Source organism: Pleurodeles waltl, chromosome 1_2 (assembly GCF_031143425.1).
Source record: "Pleurodeles waltl isolate 20211129_DDA chromosome 1_2, aPleWal1.hap1.20221129, whole genome shotgun sequence".
Classification (NCBI taxonomy): Eukaryota; Metazoa; Chordata; class Amphibia; order Caudata; family Salamandridae; genus Pleurodeles; species Pleurodeles waltl.
The window spans coordinates 1,334,808,223-1,334,825,922 of record NC_090437.1 but is presented as its reverse complement, the minus strand read 5'-3'; the positions used below and the strand labels follow the sequence as shown (position 1 = coordinate 1,334,825,922).

Below are 17,700 nucleotides of genomic sequence, written 5' to 3'. Positions count from 1 at the left end.
CTTATGATATTGTGCTATATGATATAAGTGGTATAGTAGGAGCTTTGCATGTCTCCTAGTTCAGCCTAAGCTGCTTTGCCATAGCTACCTCTATCAGCCTAAGCTGCTAGAAACACCTCTATTCTACTAATAAGGGATAACTGGACTTGGCACAAGGTGTAAGTACCCCAAGGTACCCACTATAAGCCAGGCCAGCCTCCTACAGAAGCTAACAGACTTATTATTAGGGCCTGCTACACTTCAAAGTGGAAAATATTTGTCCACTACTGTAACTCGAAGAATAAAGACCCCCTTTAAACTTGTGTTCCAAGACAATGGCCCTCATTAGAACATCGGCAGTATGGACCGCCTACTGCCACGGCGACGGTAGCCAACATACCGTCGCCGTGGCTACCAGCCACCCACTCGCATTATGACCGTCAATGGAATTCCGCCAGAAGGCGGGTGGAATACCGTCGACGGTCATGGCGGCGGGTGGCAGTAAGGTGGCGCTGCTGTCAGCAGCAGCGCCATGCCAGCAAAACACCGCCGACCGTATCATGAGCAATGATATGGCCTGGCAGTGTTTTGCTGGCGGATGCTGCTGCTGACAGCAGCGCCGCGTCTCGTCTCCTGCCGGAGGACCCCCTGCAAGCAGGTAAGTCGGGTTCTTAGACAGGAGAGGGGGTGGGGGTGGGGGGTGGTGTGTGCATGTGTGGGGGTGTTGTGTGTGTGGGGGGGTGTCTGTTTTTGTATGCGTGCATGCAGGTGTGAGTCGCGTTGAATGAGTGCGTGAATGCCTGAATGTGAGTGTACGTGTATGTTGTGTGTTGTGAATGTGTGTGTGCGACAATGTATGTTGGTGTGTGTTGCGGTGTGTGGGTATGTATGTGTGCATGCGTGGGTGGATGAGTGTGTATGTGTGAGCTTGTGGGTGTGTGAATGTGTGGGGGGCAGGAGAGGGAGGGGGAGCGTGGGGGAGAACTCTTGGGAGGGGGAGTCCCCTATCAGTGCCAGGGAAGGAATTCCCTGGCACTGATAGTGCCTACTGCCATGGTTTTCGTGGCGGTAGGCTTACCATGAAAACCATGGCGGTAGGTGGGGGTCATAATCCCGAGGGTGGGACTGTGATGGCCGCCTGGCTGGAGACTGAAGTCTCCAGCCCAGCGGCCGTTACCACCCTGGCAGACGGAGTGGTACATTGGCGGTTATTTGGGAAAAGGTACTGCCAGCCTTTTGGCAGTACCTTTCCCCAAATTACAGCTGACCGCCAGGGTCGTAATGAGGGCCAATGTCTGTTATTTGCTTCTGCAGAAATCAGGGCTACCATATATTTCCATACGTATACATATTGCAGCCATAGCTGCAGATATGCAAGATAGAAAGCACTCTTTCCTTGTCAAATGTCCTGTCATTATGGCCCTTACTGAAGGCGTTAAAAAGTTATTCCATCTAGAGTTCCCCGTTCCTCTCTGGAACCTCAGTATAGTACTGACATGAAACATGGGTACCTAGTTTGAGTCACTGCGTTCTTGCCCTTTGCAATTTCTCTCTGGGAAAGTGGCTTTCTTTATATCCTTTGACTCATTAAGGCGCTTAAGTGAGTTACAAGCCCTCACTTTGAAAGAACCCTATATCCAAGTACGCACTGATAGGGCTGTTTGTAGAACAGGCCCAAAAAACCTTTCCATAGGGTTCTCTTGGCTCCATCTTGAACAATTGAACTACCATTGTTTTCTCACCCAGATTCTATAGCAGAAACAGCTCTTGATACTCTAGATGTTAAAAGAACCTTGATGTACTACATAGACAGCACAGAACCTTTTCATAAAACATAACTGTTTGTCACTTTTGCTAAACCTTGTAAAGGTTTAAATCAAAGTTTTATATCTAAAGGCTATTTCAAACGCTGGCATAGCCAGATGGATTAATAAGTGTATCCAGACATGCTGCCTAAAGGCCAAAGGGGTTCTCCCCACTCCCCATAGGATGCACACGAATAGGAGGAAGGGGGCAACCATGGCATTTCTAGGTAATATTCAGATAGCTGACATCTGCAAAACAGCTACATGGCGAACTCCACACTCTTTTACTATACAGTATTGTATGTATAGTCCTTCCTGTGAACAGGCTAAACTTGGGCAAACAGCATTAAGAGCTCTGTTTCACACCTCTGAACTAGCCACTGACTAGCCACTGCTTTGTGGTCTATTACTTTAAAGTCTCTGCAGAGGATGTGAATCTACAGCCACAAATGCTACAAACGGAATACGTTACTCAACCTGTGAGCAAATATTCAGAGCGTGTTGTGCTGTAGTGGGCCCACACCCCTCTCCAGAGTCAAATTACTGTTTGCGTGTCTCTGAAACATTACTGTATAAACCATTTGCATGGGCATTATATTCTTGTCTCTAACCACTACATACTTACGCTCATCCACTGTGCATAAAAAAGCCAACAATGGAGGCGGTGTCTATGCATATTCCCTCTTAAGGGAGGAGTCACAGGATATCATCACCTTGACCCTTAGCTTCTGCGTGGATCAAACCAGAAACTACTGACAGGATGACCAACGTTTCATTGTTTTATCTGGAATTAAGAAAGGCGAAGCAGTGTAGAAGAGAACCATCTTGAAATGGATTGTGTTATGCATCAACATCTGCAGTTAGCTAGTAAAGCCCCCAGAAAGCTTGCATGCTCATTCCATCAGAGCGAAGGCTACTACCACTGCGCTGGCACCTGGTGTGCCAACTTTGGACATTTGCCAGGTTGCAAGTGGGTGTCTCCAAACATTGAGAGAGCATTACTGCCTGGATAGCCAGTTCTGTTGGGTTGGGTTCTTTGTCAGGACAGTGCTGGAGGGCTTCTTCATTTGAGCCATTCCACAGACCCACTACCAGAGGAGGCATGCAGCTTTGACATCAGTTCACAAGATGAAGACTATGCTGTGAGAAGTCACTATCAGAAAAACAAGTTTCTTACCTTCAGTAACATCTTTTAAGGAAGAGACTCTAGCTGCAGACTCCCCTCTGCCCACCCCCTCCTTCTGTGGAATGGTCTTACATACTCCTTTTAATAAGATGCTATATTCACAAAAACATATGCACACTGCCTATCTGATCTCTGTGTCCTGGTATCCGAAGATGCGGACAGAGATCAGAAAGTAACTCAAGTCAGTGTGTGAAAGTGGTGCACATAGAGGGTTCACAACATCACATCCGATGCAAGATGGAGCCAATGTGGAGCTGCACAACACCACTTACTGACACGCATGGGAATTGCTTTAAAGTTTTGGATCCAGTCTGGTGCCTGGTTAAATTCACAAGGTGAGGAATATGCGGATAGAGTCTTTACCAGAAAAGGTGTTACTGAAGGTACCTTTGCCCTTGATATCCTAATATGTTACTTATAATGTTGCACTGCAACTAAGTGGTCTATTTTAATCATTTTTCCGTAATGTAGGACCTTTGTTAATAGTCACAAGTGCTGAATAATTCTCCACCTCCATAATAATCTTGTTCCACAGTTATAAAAAAAAACTTTCAAAAGGTGAAGTATGTCATTTGCAATACAGAACAAACCTGAGACTTGTATTTCCATGTGTTTCCACCAATTGACAAAAAAATACATTAAGGAAGTTTGCAACACATTATGTTTACACTAATGTAAACAAACGCCATAGAAATGCTCATACTTCCCCAATGGGAAATGCGACAAAAGGAACTCTGCAGTCAGCCTGAAGAATGAAATCGAAATATTAAACAATTTCACTTTAAGCAGCTATCAGCGTCTATATCCCAACTACTTTCGTCTTCAACATATTTGAGTATAATAAAACATCTGCCACACAGTTGTCTATTTTTACATCATGTTAGAAGATTTGTTTGGTATTTTCCCTCATGCCCTCACTGTTAGTAAAGTTCCCCTGTTGCCTAACCTATACATGGTGTGTTATCTGTGCCTTTACACGATCAACAAATGTCTGTGAATTGTGCAGCCAAATGTCAAAAAGAATCCTTCAAGACTAGGAAGGAATTTGCTTGAGCGGGAAGCTGAAGGATCTCAGAGCTCCAGAGCAGAAGACTTAGACAATGGCCGCAAGAGAAGATACTTCTTCAACTGTGCACCGCTCTCTTCTCTTAAAGACTTCCATTGGGGAGGATCTGAGAGTCGAAAGAAACAGTGATGGCATTGTCTTAATTTATGTTTAACTGGGGCCCCTCTTTGATGTTACACACCTCCGCATTGGAGCTACGTAGCATTGCAGTCTGCTGGCTGTTGAAGGCAACTCCAGCTTCAAGAGTGATGTTGTGATCTGTCATAAACCCATCTTGGACATCAAAGCTTTCTTCTGCATTGCACCGTTGGACAGTTGCCCATCATGTGACATCTACAGGGCCGTGACAGGCGCTGTTGCAGCCAACTGAGTAACAGCCATTGAGAACCTTAATATTTAGGTAGTAGATCTTGTTAGAGGATTCAACAACTCCGAAGAGCCTATGCCTCTGTACATCTCTCCCACCATCTTAGTATCCAGCTCTTTCAGCTCCAAAGATTACCATCCTTTTTTTAGAAGATACACTTCAGGTGTCTTTTAGAGCCTTTGAACCCATGTGCTCTTCCTTTTCCACAACCAGTAATGGTGCCAAACATGCTTCCATGTCTCTGATCAGAAAACTGCATCTCCCATCTGAAACACCTTTCTGATTCCACCTATGGGCCAAGAGAAGACTAAAAATAATCCTTATACCCTTCCACGCATTGATTAAATCAGGTTCCTCTAATTCCTTATCCTGTACACCAGCATCACCACTAACGTCACTATCAAGCTCGGCTCTACTTAATAGCATAATGACTTTACATGGAGACTTTCTTAGATGGGTGGATAAACTAAACATTCCAGTTGAAACGCCATGGAAGCCCCGCAGCCGTACTCATCTCTAAGGCCACTTTTATCTCTTGCAGCAAGTTTTAAAGAATTCGATGAGGAGAATGGTTTACTCCTGTTGCCACCAGACCATAGCTGCCAAAAAAGTAGTAGCTGAGCTGGATGCAGTCTTCCTCGGGCAACAACCAAAATGTGACACAGATTGTCTGAGCTGTATGTAGCAAGCATTGGCAATGCCAGTAGACTGGGCTTGTGAATGAAAGTGCTTTTTGTGTCATTGATGGGTTCAGGCACACAATGAGCAATCATTCATGCACTGTGTTGCTCAGCTTTGCACCGATGCATCTATTCATTCATTCATTGACTAATTTCTTGCTCTCACACTCCTACAAAACACTATAATGCTAATAGAAAAAAGAAACCATACTACTGCCTACACTTGACAGGCATATGGTTGCAAAAACACAACTGACGATAGAAAGGTTTGTCTGACTTGCAAAGGTATTGCAAATAGTGAATTGTTTTTTAAAGTTCAGGCATGGCTGCCACATTTAGAACCAATGTTTTGCCCATTTTGAAATGGTAGCCCAATGATCCACTAGGGACAACAGCATTCCTTAATGGTCTCCTGGTTCGCAGGAAGTGGTCATGTGGGATGCAGCACACTGCAGATGAGATCAGCGGTAAGCAAGTGACCCGTTAGCACTGCTTGTAGTATCTACTGAGGTTACATTACAATAAAAAGAGGATAAGCAAGGAAATGAAGAAGCAACTATAGGAGGAGAAAAAGAAAATGGTATGACTGGCCAACCAGCCCTGGCAATGAAGTGCTCACATGTTCAGGTGAATCAACACATGTGACCAGAAAATACTGTCATTCGCAGGGCAAGAGAGCCAGTGAAGAATCCATCCTTCTATGCCTATTTATTTTAGCATATGCTTTACTAAATAAAGGTATGATAATGCGTTTATTATACCTTTTCAGAATCAAGAGATCAGACATATGGCAACAGAAATATGTCCTTCCACAGAACCAACCGTGCCTTCAGCTGTTATCGTTGGCTTATCACCATAACCAACTGAGACCTCCTACAACGAGTGCAAGCTTTCCCACAAGTCAACTATCAGGCATACTGTCATAAAATCACATAGTTTACAAAACTTAATTTGACAAAGTAAGATACTTTTTTTTCTAAGATGGCCTAACCAGGATTCTGACAGTGCAAATCTTCTACATCCAGTTAGTCGGAGGGGGTAACAAGCACCAGAACCCTTGCCTACCACGTAATCTGCAACAAACAACAAAGTGATGGACCAGATGCCTGAATTAATCTCAGCCACTAGCGATCACTCATAGCCTCATTCCAGCCCATTGTTTTTTACCCACCATGTCTCGCTAAACAGAGGCCAGCCTTATGCAAATCAAGACTGACTTTGCTACTCACGGGAATAGTCACAGTTGATCCAAAACAGCCAGGTAGGAGCCCTTCCAGAAGAAACCCTAACTAAGCTCAATTTCAGCCTGTTTGTGCCTCCTCAGTATGGAGGAGCTTGAGTCCTAATGGCCCAGTGAGCACCAGGCCAACATCTCGGCATACCCTTCATGTGTACGGCATCAATTAAAACAAGTGACAATGGAGTGGATGAAATGCGTGTGTTAATTTCAACAGGGTCATGCCTACATGGTACTGTGAATTATGAATTGCTTTCATCACCATATGGATCAACTATGATGTGCTGTTGGCCTACTACTAACACATTCTTTAAGAACACCTTAGCTGCCATAGCTTTATTGCAAGGAGGCAACGTATGGCACTAAGATCAGCAACTGATTATTACCATACTTCTGAAGCATCACACAGGGATACACAGCTACCATCAGTAGGTTATCCACCAGCGTTCATTGAGACATTATGTACAAATGACATGCTTCTAGCATCACAGCAGTAGACGTACATTTGAGATCACCAGACAATCATTATTTTGTGCATTTTGATAGACCTTAGTACCAACACTGCATGACATAGTTTCTCGCATTTAATCCTTTACAGAGTGGCTTCTATAAGCCTCACTTATGGAACAATAATAATTGTAATACTGATCACAAAGCAATAACAATGAAGCTTTTGAACCCTGTAAACTGAAACAATGTTTTGAGCGAGAATCTAGGGTTTGAATGGTAACATATGAATGAGTACCAGCACTTAAAATAAAAAATGAAAATGCTAACATGCACATCAGCATTTCTGTTGAGAGTTGCATTTCTAAACTGAAGAAAAACTAAACCTGCATCTGAATACAATTTTAGCATTTGACTGGATAATTCATTGAAGAATAACATCAAGAAGAGGAATTGGTCGGAAACGCTAATATTTCCTAAAATTAATTGATTGAGCCATGTTTATACTTGATGGAACTGAGTTATATTTCCAAAATGCCTTCATTTGTCATTACTAATATCTATGGTTACTTACTTATTTGCTTATTAGACACAAGGCGGGGGTAACATATGGCATGGTGTTTTATATGTTTGAGAATGTTACATACAACACGTACCTTGCTGTATTTTAACATGATTCACATTTGTGTATGAAGGGCATGCATTAATGAGAGGGCCAAAAGACAGGCCTGTTAATTGTTAAAGTGAGTTACCAAAGTATCGCAGAGTTAAATGTGCTCAGATTGCACATATTTTCTGTTGCCTATGATAACAGGCCAGAGAGGGGATCTTTGCAAGCTTTGAAGTATTTAGAATTGCATGGCAGCTAGAGTACTGCCTTCCAACTGTAAATGACCGTGGGTAGCTCCTCTGATAGGGCACCTGATAGAATACAGCAAGCAGCACCCTCTGTATTCTTGCTGAAACCAGAATGGAGGCAGTGTTTACCTGCCCTCTGTAGCAAGTACAAGAACCAAGCAGAAAAAGCCTTTCTTCACCCAAAAGACCACAGTGTGCTGAGGTGGTACAAAGGTACCTCTGAGGAGGCTGCACTGACCAGTTGGCAGAGGGGCACTGACAGACAGTTTTCTGACTTCAGACCTCTTGGCATAAAGGTATGCAGGGGGCTATAAGTGACTCAGCACATAATTTAGATATAGAATAACTTAGGTATGGTTTAGACTAATTGTGTAGGGCTGTGTAATGAATGTGGTTAATTTATATTTAGCATTCACTCTATTAAACCTTTTGTTTGCTGGTATAATTATAGTTATTAAGGTGGCTCTTATAATATTTACAGAAGAACAGCACTTAATCAATAAGGGTTGTTCTAAAATACCAATATGTGTATGTGTTTAACGATTTTGTGGTTTAGAGCATGACTATTATTATTTCTCTCACAGGAAGAGGTGAGAGACACCTGGGGTCTTTGCAGATCTAGCAGATGCGACTCCCAGTTATGTGTAGGACACACAACAACATCATATTATAACCAGGAAGAATAGGGGGGTCATCCAGATACACAAAGCCCACACACATGTGCATTGGACACTACTGTCAGCTGGAGATGCTACAGCAGAGACAGCAGCCTCTCACCTGCTCTAAGGAATACTGTCCATTGATCTTTCTCATGGGCAACATCCACTATGTGCTATTTTCTATCTCTCAGTCCTAAGGGGTGCGCTGCAAATTGATTCAGGTGAACTGTTTATCTATTCAGGCTTTACGTCTATTAATGAAGGTCCTACAGTGTAGAAGCCAATGTTACTTGTATCTTAGTCATGCATCATAATGATCATTGTTGAAGTCACAAGCTGTCCTTCCTCCTCTAGAGTCTTTGTAAATTAAATAAACTTCTGTGTAGCTGCCAGGATAGGGGCATGCTGGGGTATGGGAGCTGCTGACTCCATAAAGTGATAGTGTTGAATTTCCAGTCTTCGTGTAGCCTATCATGCTCCTTTTCCTGAACTTCATCCCTAGTTTGCTTATTTGTATGACATTTATAGCAGTGATGGATGCTGTGCTGGAAAGCCCTATATGTGTGTTCAGGTAGTAGACATTTTGGAAATACAAATCTGATTCAGCCATACAAAGATTGTGTCTACATTTCAAATTGCACAGCTCACCTCTGGAAAGTTTCTTCATAATAGTGGAATAAGAGAGTTGTTGAATCTCACGTGTAGGCAGAGACTAAATTAGTGCTTATAACTTCAGTAAATATACCACCGATGCAAAACTAAGAACACAAGTATGTATTCGTCTTTGCTAACTGGATGAAAACCTACAGGCTGAAGCTTGAGACTGACAAGACTGATGTAATTCTCTTTAAAAAGGACCTCTATCTTTTCCTCAGTTTGGTGACCCCAAGAAATGGGACTGACACCCAACCCGTCGAACCAAGCCAGGAACCTAGGGGTCGTGATTGACAGCCAAATCTCGACAACCAACCACATTAAATTGGTCACGTCCTTCTGGGTCTACACCCTCAAGCTCCCCAAGAAGCTCCTGTTTAACAGGTGAAGAACCATCACCTAATCCCTGATCCCCAGCAAAGGGGATTTCATCAATGCACTGTATGTTGTCATTGTGCACAGCTCACCAAGAGATTCCCAAACTCTCAAATATCCACCCCCCACCCACATACCCTAAGTCCTCAAGACCTCCACTGCCCCCCCATTCAAAAAGAGGCCCTCTTCAAACTCTTCACATATACAAAGCACTACAAAAGGAAGGTGGCATACCTGAATAGTCACATCAACTTTCACATGCCAACCACAGACCCCCATCAGCTGGCCTCCTGCTCTCCCACATCACCCGCATCTAAAGAGCCAGAGTCGGTGGCCGTGCCTTTTTCTACTCGGTCCTCAAATCCTGAAACATCCCGCCTCCATTTTTAAGCCACCAGCTCTAGCATAGAATTCTGCAAAAACTTAAAACCTGGCTTTTCCAATAGGCTCCAGTACGGGGAGGCCACCTCGTTTTTAAGTCTGCAGGATATTCTCCGGGATGATAAAAGCGCCATGAAAATACAGATGATGGAACACAACAAATCACATGACTGTATGCTGCTTAGAGCATTGATGGTAGCCTATCCAATCACAGTTAGAGGATAATAATATTTAGGTGGTGAACAAATAAGATAATGGCTGAGTTTTCCTCAGTCTCTTTGAAAGATCAAATGAAGCAGAGGTGGTCACAGGTTAGTACTGACCTTGTTATGCGGAAGTCACTTAACACAGATATTGTTTGAGGTCCAGAAGTCTCGCTTAAACCATAAATCTCCATAATAGGAAGATTCAGTCCCATGAAAAATTCCAGGGTCTCCTTTGCGATGGGAGCAGCTGCTGTACTAGGCAGAAAACATCGATCAAGGCCAACGGCAGCTTGTATCTTTTTCAGAACTAGGTAATCAGCCATTGAGTGTCCAATGGAAGCAGACCCATTACTGTAAAAAAAGAGCAGACCAGTTAGGAAATGATGTACCAGAAGGGGTAAGCATTCACAAATGAGCTGGGATGGACTGGCTCTGAAAACCAAGGCAATGACAATGATTAATCCACTCTAGGTGTCAGGGAGGGTTGGCTAAGCAGCCAGGTGACCCATGAACATATAACCTTATGTCAGTATATTTTTTTCCAGGAAAATATATGATGTATTTTGGAGGTAGTTCTTTCTCATTTTATAAGGGCTGTTGACTAAGAAAACAGAACTGTGTTTGGTTTATGACAGAAATAAAGCACATCAGGACATCCAGCACTCAACCACCCTAGCCATATAGATTACTTTCTAACTGCGGAAGAACAAGAGTCACGTGGGCTGAGAGCACCTCTCAGGTGTGGTTCACCATCTGCGGCTGCCAGTTAAGAAGTCAGAAGCTCTCTATGGAGCTGCTTCATCTTGAGATTCTTATTCTGATCCCAGCAACTGCCTGGGAAATATCAAGAGGGAGTGATGGTTGAAAGTCATTGAACGGCACTATTGTAATTTAGGACCCCTTTTCTGCTTCATCCTTTCCTTCTGCTGAGGAAATCTTCTAGGGTAGAAGAAGGGAGCCCAGCAGAGGTGAGACCCTTAGAGTCTGATTTATATCTTGGCTTTATTGCGATGGAGTATGCATACCTCCAAGATAAATGTACGCTCACTTGATTTAGGTGCAGGCAGCCCATACTCCATCTCCACCATGGTTAAACCCCTCAGACAGCCCTATGGAGGAAGAGTCAGTGGAGGCAGACCTCTAATTCCACCCCCTTAGTTTAGTTAGAATTGTAGATCAGTTTCACTGCCCCTCACCACCAGCAAAACCCTGGTGGTAAGGGCAGTGAAAACTGTTCAATGCTCCTATGGTGAGGGGAGCATTTAATTTTTATTTTTATCCCACTTTGGAATTTTCTTTTCAAAAATAAAAAATAACCCACTTTGGTGCAAGGCCCTGTCATGTTGATGGGGCCTAGCATCAAACTTCAAAAAGCATTGACAGGAACTGCAGTGATGGCAGGCCCTGCCAAAGCTTTAAGAAATAACCACCTGCTTGTTGGTCATTTCTCCATTTGTCGTTGTCAGAAATGGAGTTCCTGGTTGTCAGAGTATGTGCTCTGTACAAGCATGGATCTCCTCTTAGGTCTGGGTAAGTTAGATACGCAACTAAACTAATCTGTGCTCACCCTCTGGTAACTTTGTGCTGAGCAGGCAGGCTTAACTTAAAAGACAATGTGTAAAGTATTTGTGCAACACACACACAGTAACGCACTGAAAACACCACAAAACAAACTCCACACTGGTTTAGAAAAATAGGAGATTGTTATCTGAATGTAGTGGGATCAAAATGACAAAAATCCAATCAATAGTCATGAGATATCAATTTTAAATTATTAGGTTTAAAAGCACTGCTTTAGAAAAATAGTTAGTAACTTGTTTTTAGGTACTGTTACTGTTGCTTTTGTTTTGCGGGTGCAGCCAGTCATGAGGCCAAATTAGGGTTGCATATCTGGGGGAGCAAGCCGGGAGCAATCAGCCTGAGTGCCCCCACCCCACTCAGTACCTTGAAAATGGATGCTGTCAATGAGCCCGCTTGGATGCAGGAGGAACCGGTGTCTCACTCAGGCATCTCGGGCCAGTGGGCTTGGCATGGCGACGATGTTGGCCTGGCAACCGCACAGGGGTAGAGCAGCAATTACATGCAGAACAGGAAGATGGTGGCTTCATGCAGCATGTAGGCTATCGCAGGGATGCTGATTCTTCAGTGCACGGGCCATAAGCACTAGTGCAGGGAGAGCAGCATAGCAAGATGAATGGAAACATGGAGTACAGAGTTGAATATAGTATCCATCCTTCAGCATCACAAGCTTACAGTCTGGGACACAGCGCAGGGGGAGCAGAAAAGCAGGAGAGATGCCAACACAGAGCTCTAAGTTGATTGTGGTGCTCATCCTGTGGCAACACCAGCTGAAGGTCCGGCGCACTTCCCAAAAGCAAAGTGCTTGTCTTTGTAGATTGTCCGCTCGTAGTAGAGATGCAGATATAAGCAGATGATGAGCTTGTTGATATGCCGGAGACCTTGGGAGGACAGGGGGCAAGCCCTTGGAGTCACTCTGTGTTTAGTCCTTGGTTCTGTAGCAGGGCAAAGGTCAGCAGGCAGGAGGGCTACTCATAAAAGCAGGGAAGCAGTTCCTTAGAACAGTCAGTCACAGCAGAGTGGCAATCCTCCATCACAGCAGTCTTTACTCCAGCAGAGTTTCTTTCAAGTCCAGTAGTATAGTGATTTTAGGGGATCAGAGACCCAGTACTTATACCAAAAAGTGTCTTTGGTGTGGGGGCTGACTTCAAAGGATTTCTCTGAAGGGCACATGTACCCCTTTCAGCCCAACCCTGGCTCCAGACTATCCATTGGGGGAAATCAGTCCTTCGTGTGGGCTCAGGCCACCATCCTGTGAAGTGACTTACAAGTAAATTAAATATGCCAATTTTGGATACACCAATGTAATGTTACCATGTTTAGGGAAGTGGCACATGTACTTAGCACTGGTTAGCAGTGGTAAAGTGCTCAGAGTCCTAATGCCAACAAAAAGATACAACGAAAAACAGGAGGTGAAAGGCTCAAAAGTCTGTGGTAAGACCACCCTAAGAATGCCAGGTCTAACACATTTCCTCCACAGCTGAAAGTGGGGAGAGCTACCTAACCTCTAAGGAGTTCTTATCACTAAGGTAGAAAAAACAAGATAGACCATCAGCATTGGCATGGTCCACCCCAGTCCTGTGTTCCACCCAGAAGTCCATATTCTATAGGGAAATGAACTACCTCAACAGTTTTGGATTTTTACCCCTCATTTGCATAAGCCACCTGACGGGCCTATGGTCAGTCTAAATCAGGAAGAGAGTACCAAACATATATGGCCTCAACTTCTTCAGTGCCCACACCACAGCAAAAGCTTCCACTTAATAGCACTCCACCTCTGTTCGAGACGAAGACTACCGGTTGGTCCAGGCTTTCTTCATTGAGCTGTGATAAAACTGCCCTGCACTATGCTCTGAGGAATCTATTGGACCAATAAACTCCTTGGAGAAGTCAGGGATCTTGAGCACAGATGCTGAGCACATTGCATGCTTCAGGGAGTCAAATGCTTTTTAGCATGCCTGTGTCCAAATCACATTTTTGGGCTGCTTCTTTAAGTCAGCTTTGTCAAGGGAGCAACAATGGTGCCATAGCCCTTGACAAACCTCCTTTAACACCCAGTAAGGACCAAGAATGCTCTGACCTCAGTCTGGGTCTTGGGGGGCTCCCAGCTCATTATAGTTTTTATCTTGACCTGAAGGGGCTGCATCTTATCCCTGCCCACCAGGTGTCCCAAGTACACCACAGACCTCTGCTCTACTGGGCACTTACTGACCTTGAGAGTCAGGTCTGCCTGTCGCAGGGCCTGAAGTACGTCCTGGAAGTGAAAGAGGTGGTCCTTCCCGATGTTACTGAAGAAAGCTATGTCATCCACATAAACTGCAGAGAAGGCCTCCATTTCAGCAAGTACCTTCTTCACTAACCTCTGGAAGGTGGCAGGAGCATTTTTTAGACCAAAGGGCATTAAACAAAATTGGTAATGGCTCTTTGGGGTGGAGAAGGCTGACCTCCTCTTGGCACTGTCTGTTCGGGCAATCTGACAGTACCCTGATGTGAGATCAAAGGTACTCAAGTACTGAGCAGCCCCTAACTCGTCAATGAGCTCACCAGCCCATGGTATGGGATGAGCATTAGTCTTGCTCACAGAATTTAGCCCTCCGCAATCCACACAGAACCTCAGTTCAGATGTGGGACAGCTTTTGGTACGAGAACCACAGGACTCGACCAAGGGATACTGGAGGGTTCTATAACCCCCAACTCCAGCATTTTAGACACTTCACTTTAATGCTGGCCCTCACCTTATCTGACAACCTGTAAGACTTTTTCTTGACAGGGAGGATGTTCCCTGTGTCCACATCATGGGTACACAGATAGGTAATTACAGGAGTAAAGGAGAAGAGTGAGGCAAACTGTCTCAACACTTGGCGACAGTCACTCTTCTGCTCAGTTGGAGTGGGGGAAAAGATAACTTTTTCCACAGACCCATCCCTATCCCTGGAGTGTAAGAGGTCAGGGAAAAGTTCACTACAAGTTAAGAGACTATACAGAGCAGAGCACTGTTTTTAATTATTGGTTTATGCAGTTGGGGAGGGTTTTCCTTTGGGAGTTTTGGTTTTTACTGCGCGCTGTACGTTTTGGCCTTCCAGTCTGCAGTGGGCTTCCCAAATGAGCACAGAAAGCCAAACAAACTATCCACGCTTCCGGGCATATGCAGACTTCGCAGTTTAGCTCCTGATCTCTTGCAACTTTAAAATCCAATGCTGGTTCAGACGAGCAGCGGACACAGCAAGTAAAGAGACTACACAGAGCAGAGCACTGTTTTTAATTATTGTTTCATGTAGCTGGGGAAGGATTTCCTTTGGGAGCCTTTGGTTTTTACTGTGCCCTGTAAGTTTTGGCTTTCCTGCCTGACATAGGCTTCCCGATTGACTGTAGAAAGCCAAACAAACCACCCTACCATCCGGCTATACTCCGGATGCGCAGTGGACACGCACAGCAGGTGTGCTGCTGGCGTGCCAAAGGCAACCCACTCTGCACCAGTACGTGCCCGACCATCGCCAGGAGTCAGAACCCCTGTTCTTTTTTACTCAGACATCAGTTTTTCCAGAATTACTTACTCTCCTGCAGTACTGCACAAAGTTGGTGAGCGGTGTAGAGCCTTTATTTCTCTGGATCAAACAATTTTTAAAAGACCCTGTAGGCTGCCACAAATGTTCATTTAATTGTTTATGACACCGCTAGAGAGACGAAGCTGGAGATAAGTTAGTAGACAGCATATCCTGTACTACAACAGCTTCTATCTTAAGCACTCTTAGGACCTACTCCCCACCTTTGCCTCCTCTGGCTGCTTATGGTTTTAATAGTTTTTTTTATGTAATGTGAGATCAGTACCCAGACATGCAATGGAATGTTGGGATGTCCTTTCTTCCCTACCACTAAAAGTAAAAATTTTGACCGAAACTTCAGGTTCAGGGACAAGGAGCATCATTCATTAGAAAAAGGGCTTATCTCCTTATGGTCCAGACAAGACAAAATGCCAGCTGATTCACTATATATTTCAAGTTAGGTTCAGAGGCCAGGGAACATATGTTATTTCTTGGGCCAAGATTGTTGCTAACTGGAAGGTGAGCCCATTCACATTAATACGTCTCATCTGCAGTGAATGTAGCCTCTCACATGGCCCATCACTGCCACCGCCCCAATCCAATCCCTACTGTGCACAGCACACATTCCCATTTATGTGCACAGCCTGCACCCTAATACTGATAAAATCAAAGTCTAATTGCCAGGGAACATCACAGACCAAGTCCACACCGCTATTCAGGGTAATTGTACCCTGTTCTCTCTTAGGGGATCTCCATTGATAGTCATAAAGAGTGAATAGTCCCACCCATTTGCGGGGATCCCGAAACAATTTTACCATAGTATATTTTCTTAAGTGTAGGTGTTCACCTTTCTTCAGGAAAGCCTACAGAGAGCATATGGGAACAGGCTGCATGGCCTAATTCTTCATCTTAATGCTAATGTTTTTTAAAAACAGCTTACATCTCTTTCATAAACCCTTTTTTTGTAAGAGTATGGGGATGAAAGAAAGCAGGACATCGTAGCCCCATAGGCTGTCATCATTTGAGTTGAAAACAGAGTCTGTGCCTTTAAGAACCTAGGGACCACCAGTATCATGCTCAGCAGGTGATAGTTGCTTCAGTTCTTTTTTCAGGCTCCTGCTGACTGGATCTTGGAGCACTGAACTCAGCCTTTTAGGCTTTTTTTACTATAAAATTCACCAGTGGATTTTTCAGCAACAACTTCATTTGATGTATTTCATGTCTCCCTTACATTTTCTTCCACTTTCTGACAGAAATTTGAGGTATTTTGTCAAATAAAATGCCATCTTTATTTGACAAGTGTCCTGCTTATAGGAGAAAGAAGACTAAAGCAGACCCTCACGACATCTGCATTAACTACCTTCCTGTACGCCATGTTCCTGAAGATTGTCTACACTTTAGGAAGTTTCCAAGGCGTACCATGACAGTAAGGAGAAAGTTTGCCTGAATGGCACTGAAGAAAGATGCAGGCAGCAGACAGTCTGAAGGTGCAACTTAAGAGCAAGGAGAGGGTCAGTCCTCTATCATGACTCTCCCATCTACCTCTGGAGGACACCGAAGGTTCAAAAAGAGGGTCCCAGCACAGAAAAGGCATTGTTCCCATTCGCTGTCAGAAGGATCGACCTCGAGACAAGGTACTTCACCTACTTGTTCGCCATCAAAGGTGGGTCGATGTTGAGGAAGAGACAAAGATCGACATAGAGGCAGGGTAGGATGATGTTGAAGACACATACCCGTCAACACACAAAATGAGAATGATGTTGAGGAGTGTGTCGACGTTGAGGCGTCAAGACCTGTCAAGAACGAGATTGCCATCGAGATTTTGACGTTCAAGGAGCATATCGACCTTGAGGACACAATAGAAGAAGAGAAGGCACATTTATTCACCATCAGACTCTGAATGCTTGAGGGCATACTCTCCATCATCACCGATAGTCTTACCGCACTTTCCTCCACTATCTCTGCCTCCACCTCCTCCTTCACCACCACCTTGTCCTCCACCTTAAATGCCACTTTCACCAGTGCCAATGCCTCCAACTGTGGATGCTCCTCTCCCAAGGCCGAGATCACGTTCCAGTATGCGCCATCATTCATGCCATCACAGGCGCCACAGATCCAGGTGTTCGATGTCCTGTCCATCTTCAGGGCACCCTTGCCATTGCAGTCATTCATATAGATCAAGACGTAGATCACGATCAAGGACTAAGCATCATTCCAGGTATACTTCCTCTACTTCCACAGGAAGATGCTCCCCGACACTGTCAGACTTTCCGCCATCTTGCATCTCTCCAGTAGATGACATCACTACCTTCCAGAAGGTGTTGGTAACAGGAGCAGCAAAACAAAATATATAGATGTCTGTAGTTACTCCTTCTACGTCAGCGCCAAGACCACTCTTTCCTTTGGTGCCAGGCCACGTAGAGCCAGCAATGGAACTGTCATTGAATCCGGCTTCAACTAAATCTGCTCTATCGAGGCCACAGCAAAAATACAGCTCTCCAGAACTTTCCCCATTCTGACCCACCTCCGGGCTCAGTGGTCATACTTAGGCCTCAAAGTATGTAGCACAGCTGCAACCACCATGAAGGTTGGCAGGTATGATAGGGCAATGTGGGAATCTGTGCAAACAGTTGTCAAAGATGTACCGGGGGACAAACAAGAAGAGTTACTGGGGACAGTC

General features: G+C 44.5%; 1 protein-coding gene across 1 annotated transcript in view; it reads right to left on the bottom strand.

Annotated features, from left to right (window-relative positions):
• The window catches only part of LOC138251856 (long-chain-fatty-acid--CoA ligase ACSBG2-like), a 374,130-nt gene that overhangs the window by 72,543 nt on the left and 283,887 nt on the right, over positions 1–17,700 (bottom strand). Inside the window, exon 9 of the mRNA XM_069205685.1 lies at positions 10,018–10,251. Within this exon, the coding sequence (XP_069061786.1) occupies positions 10,018–10,251 (234 nt within the window). The remainder of the gene's footprint in view (positions 1–10,017; positions 10,252–17,700) is intronic.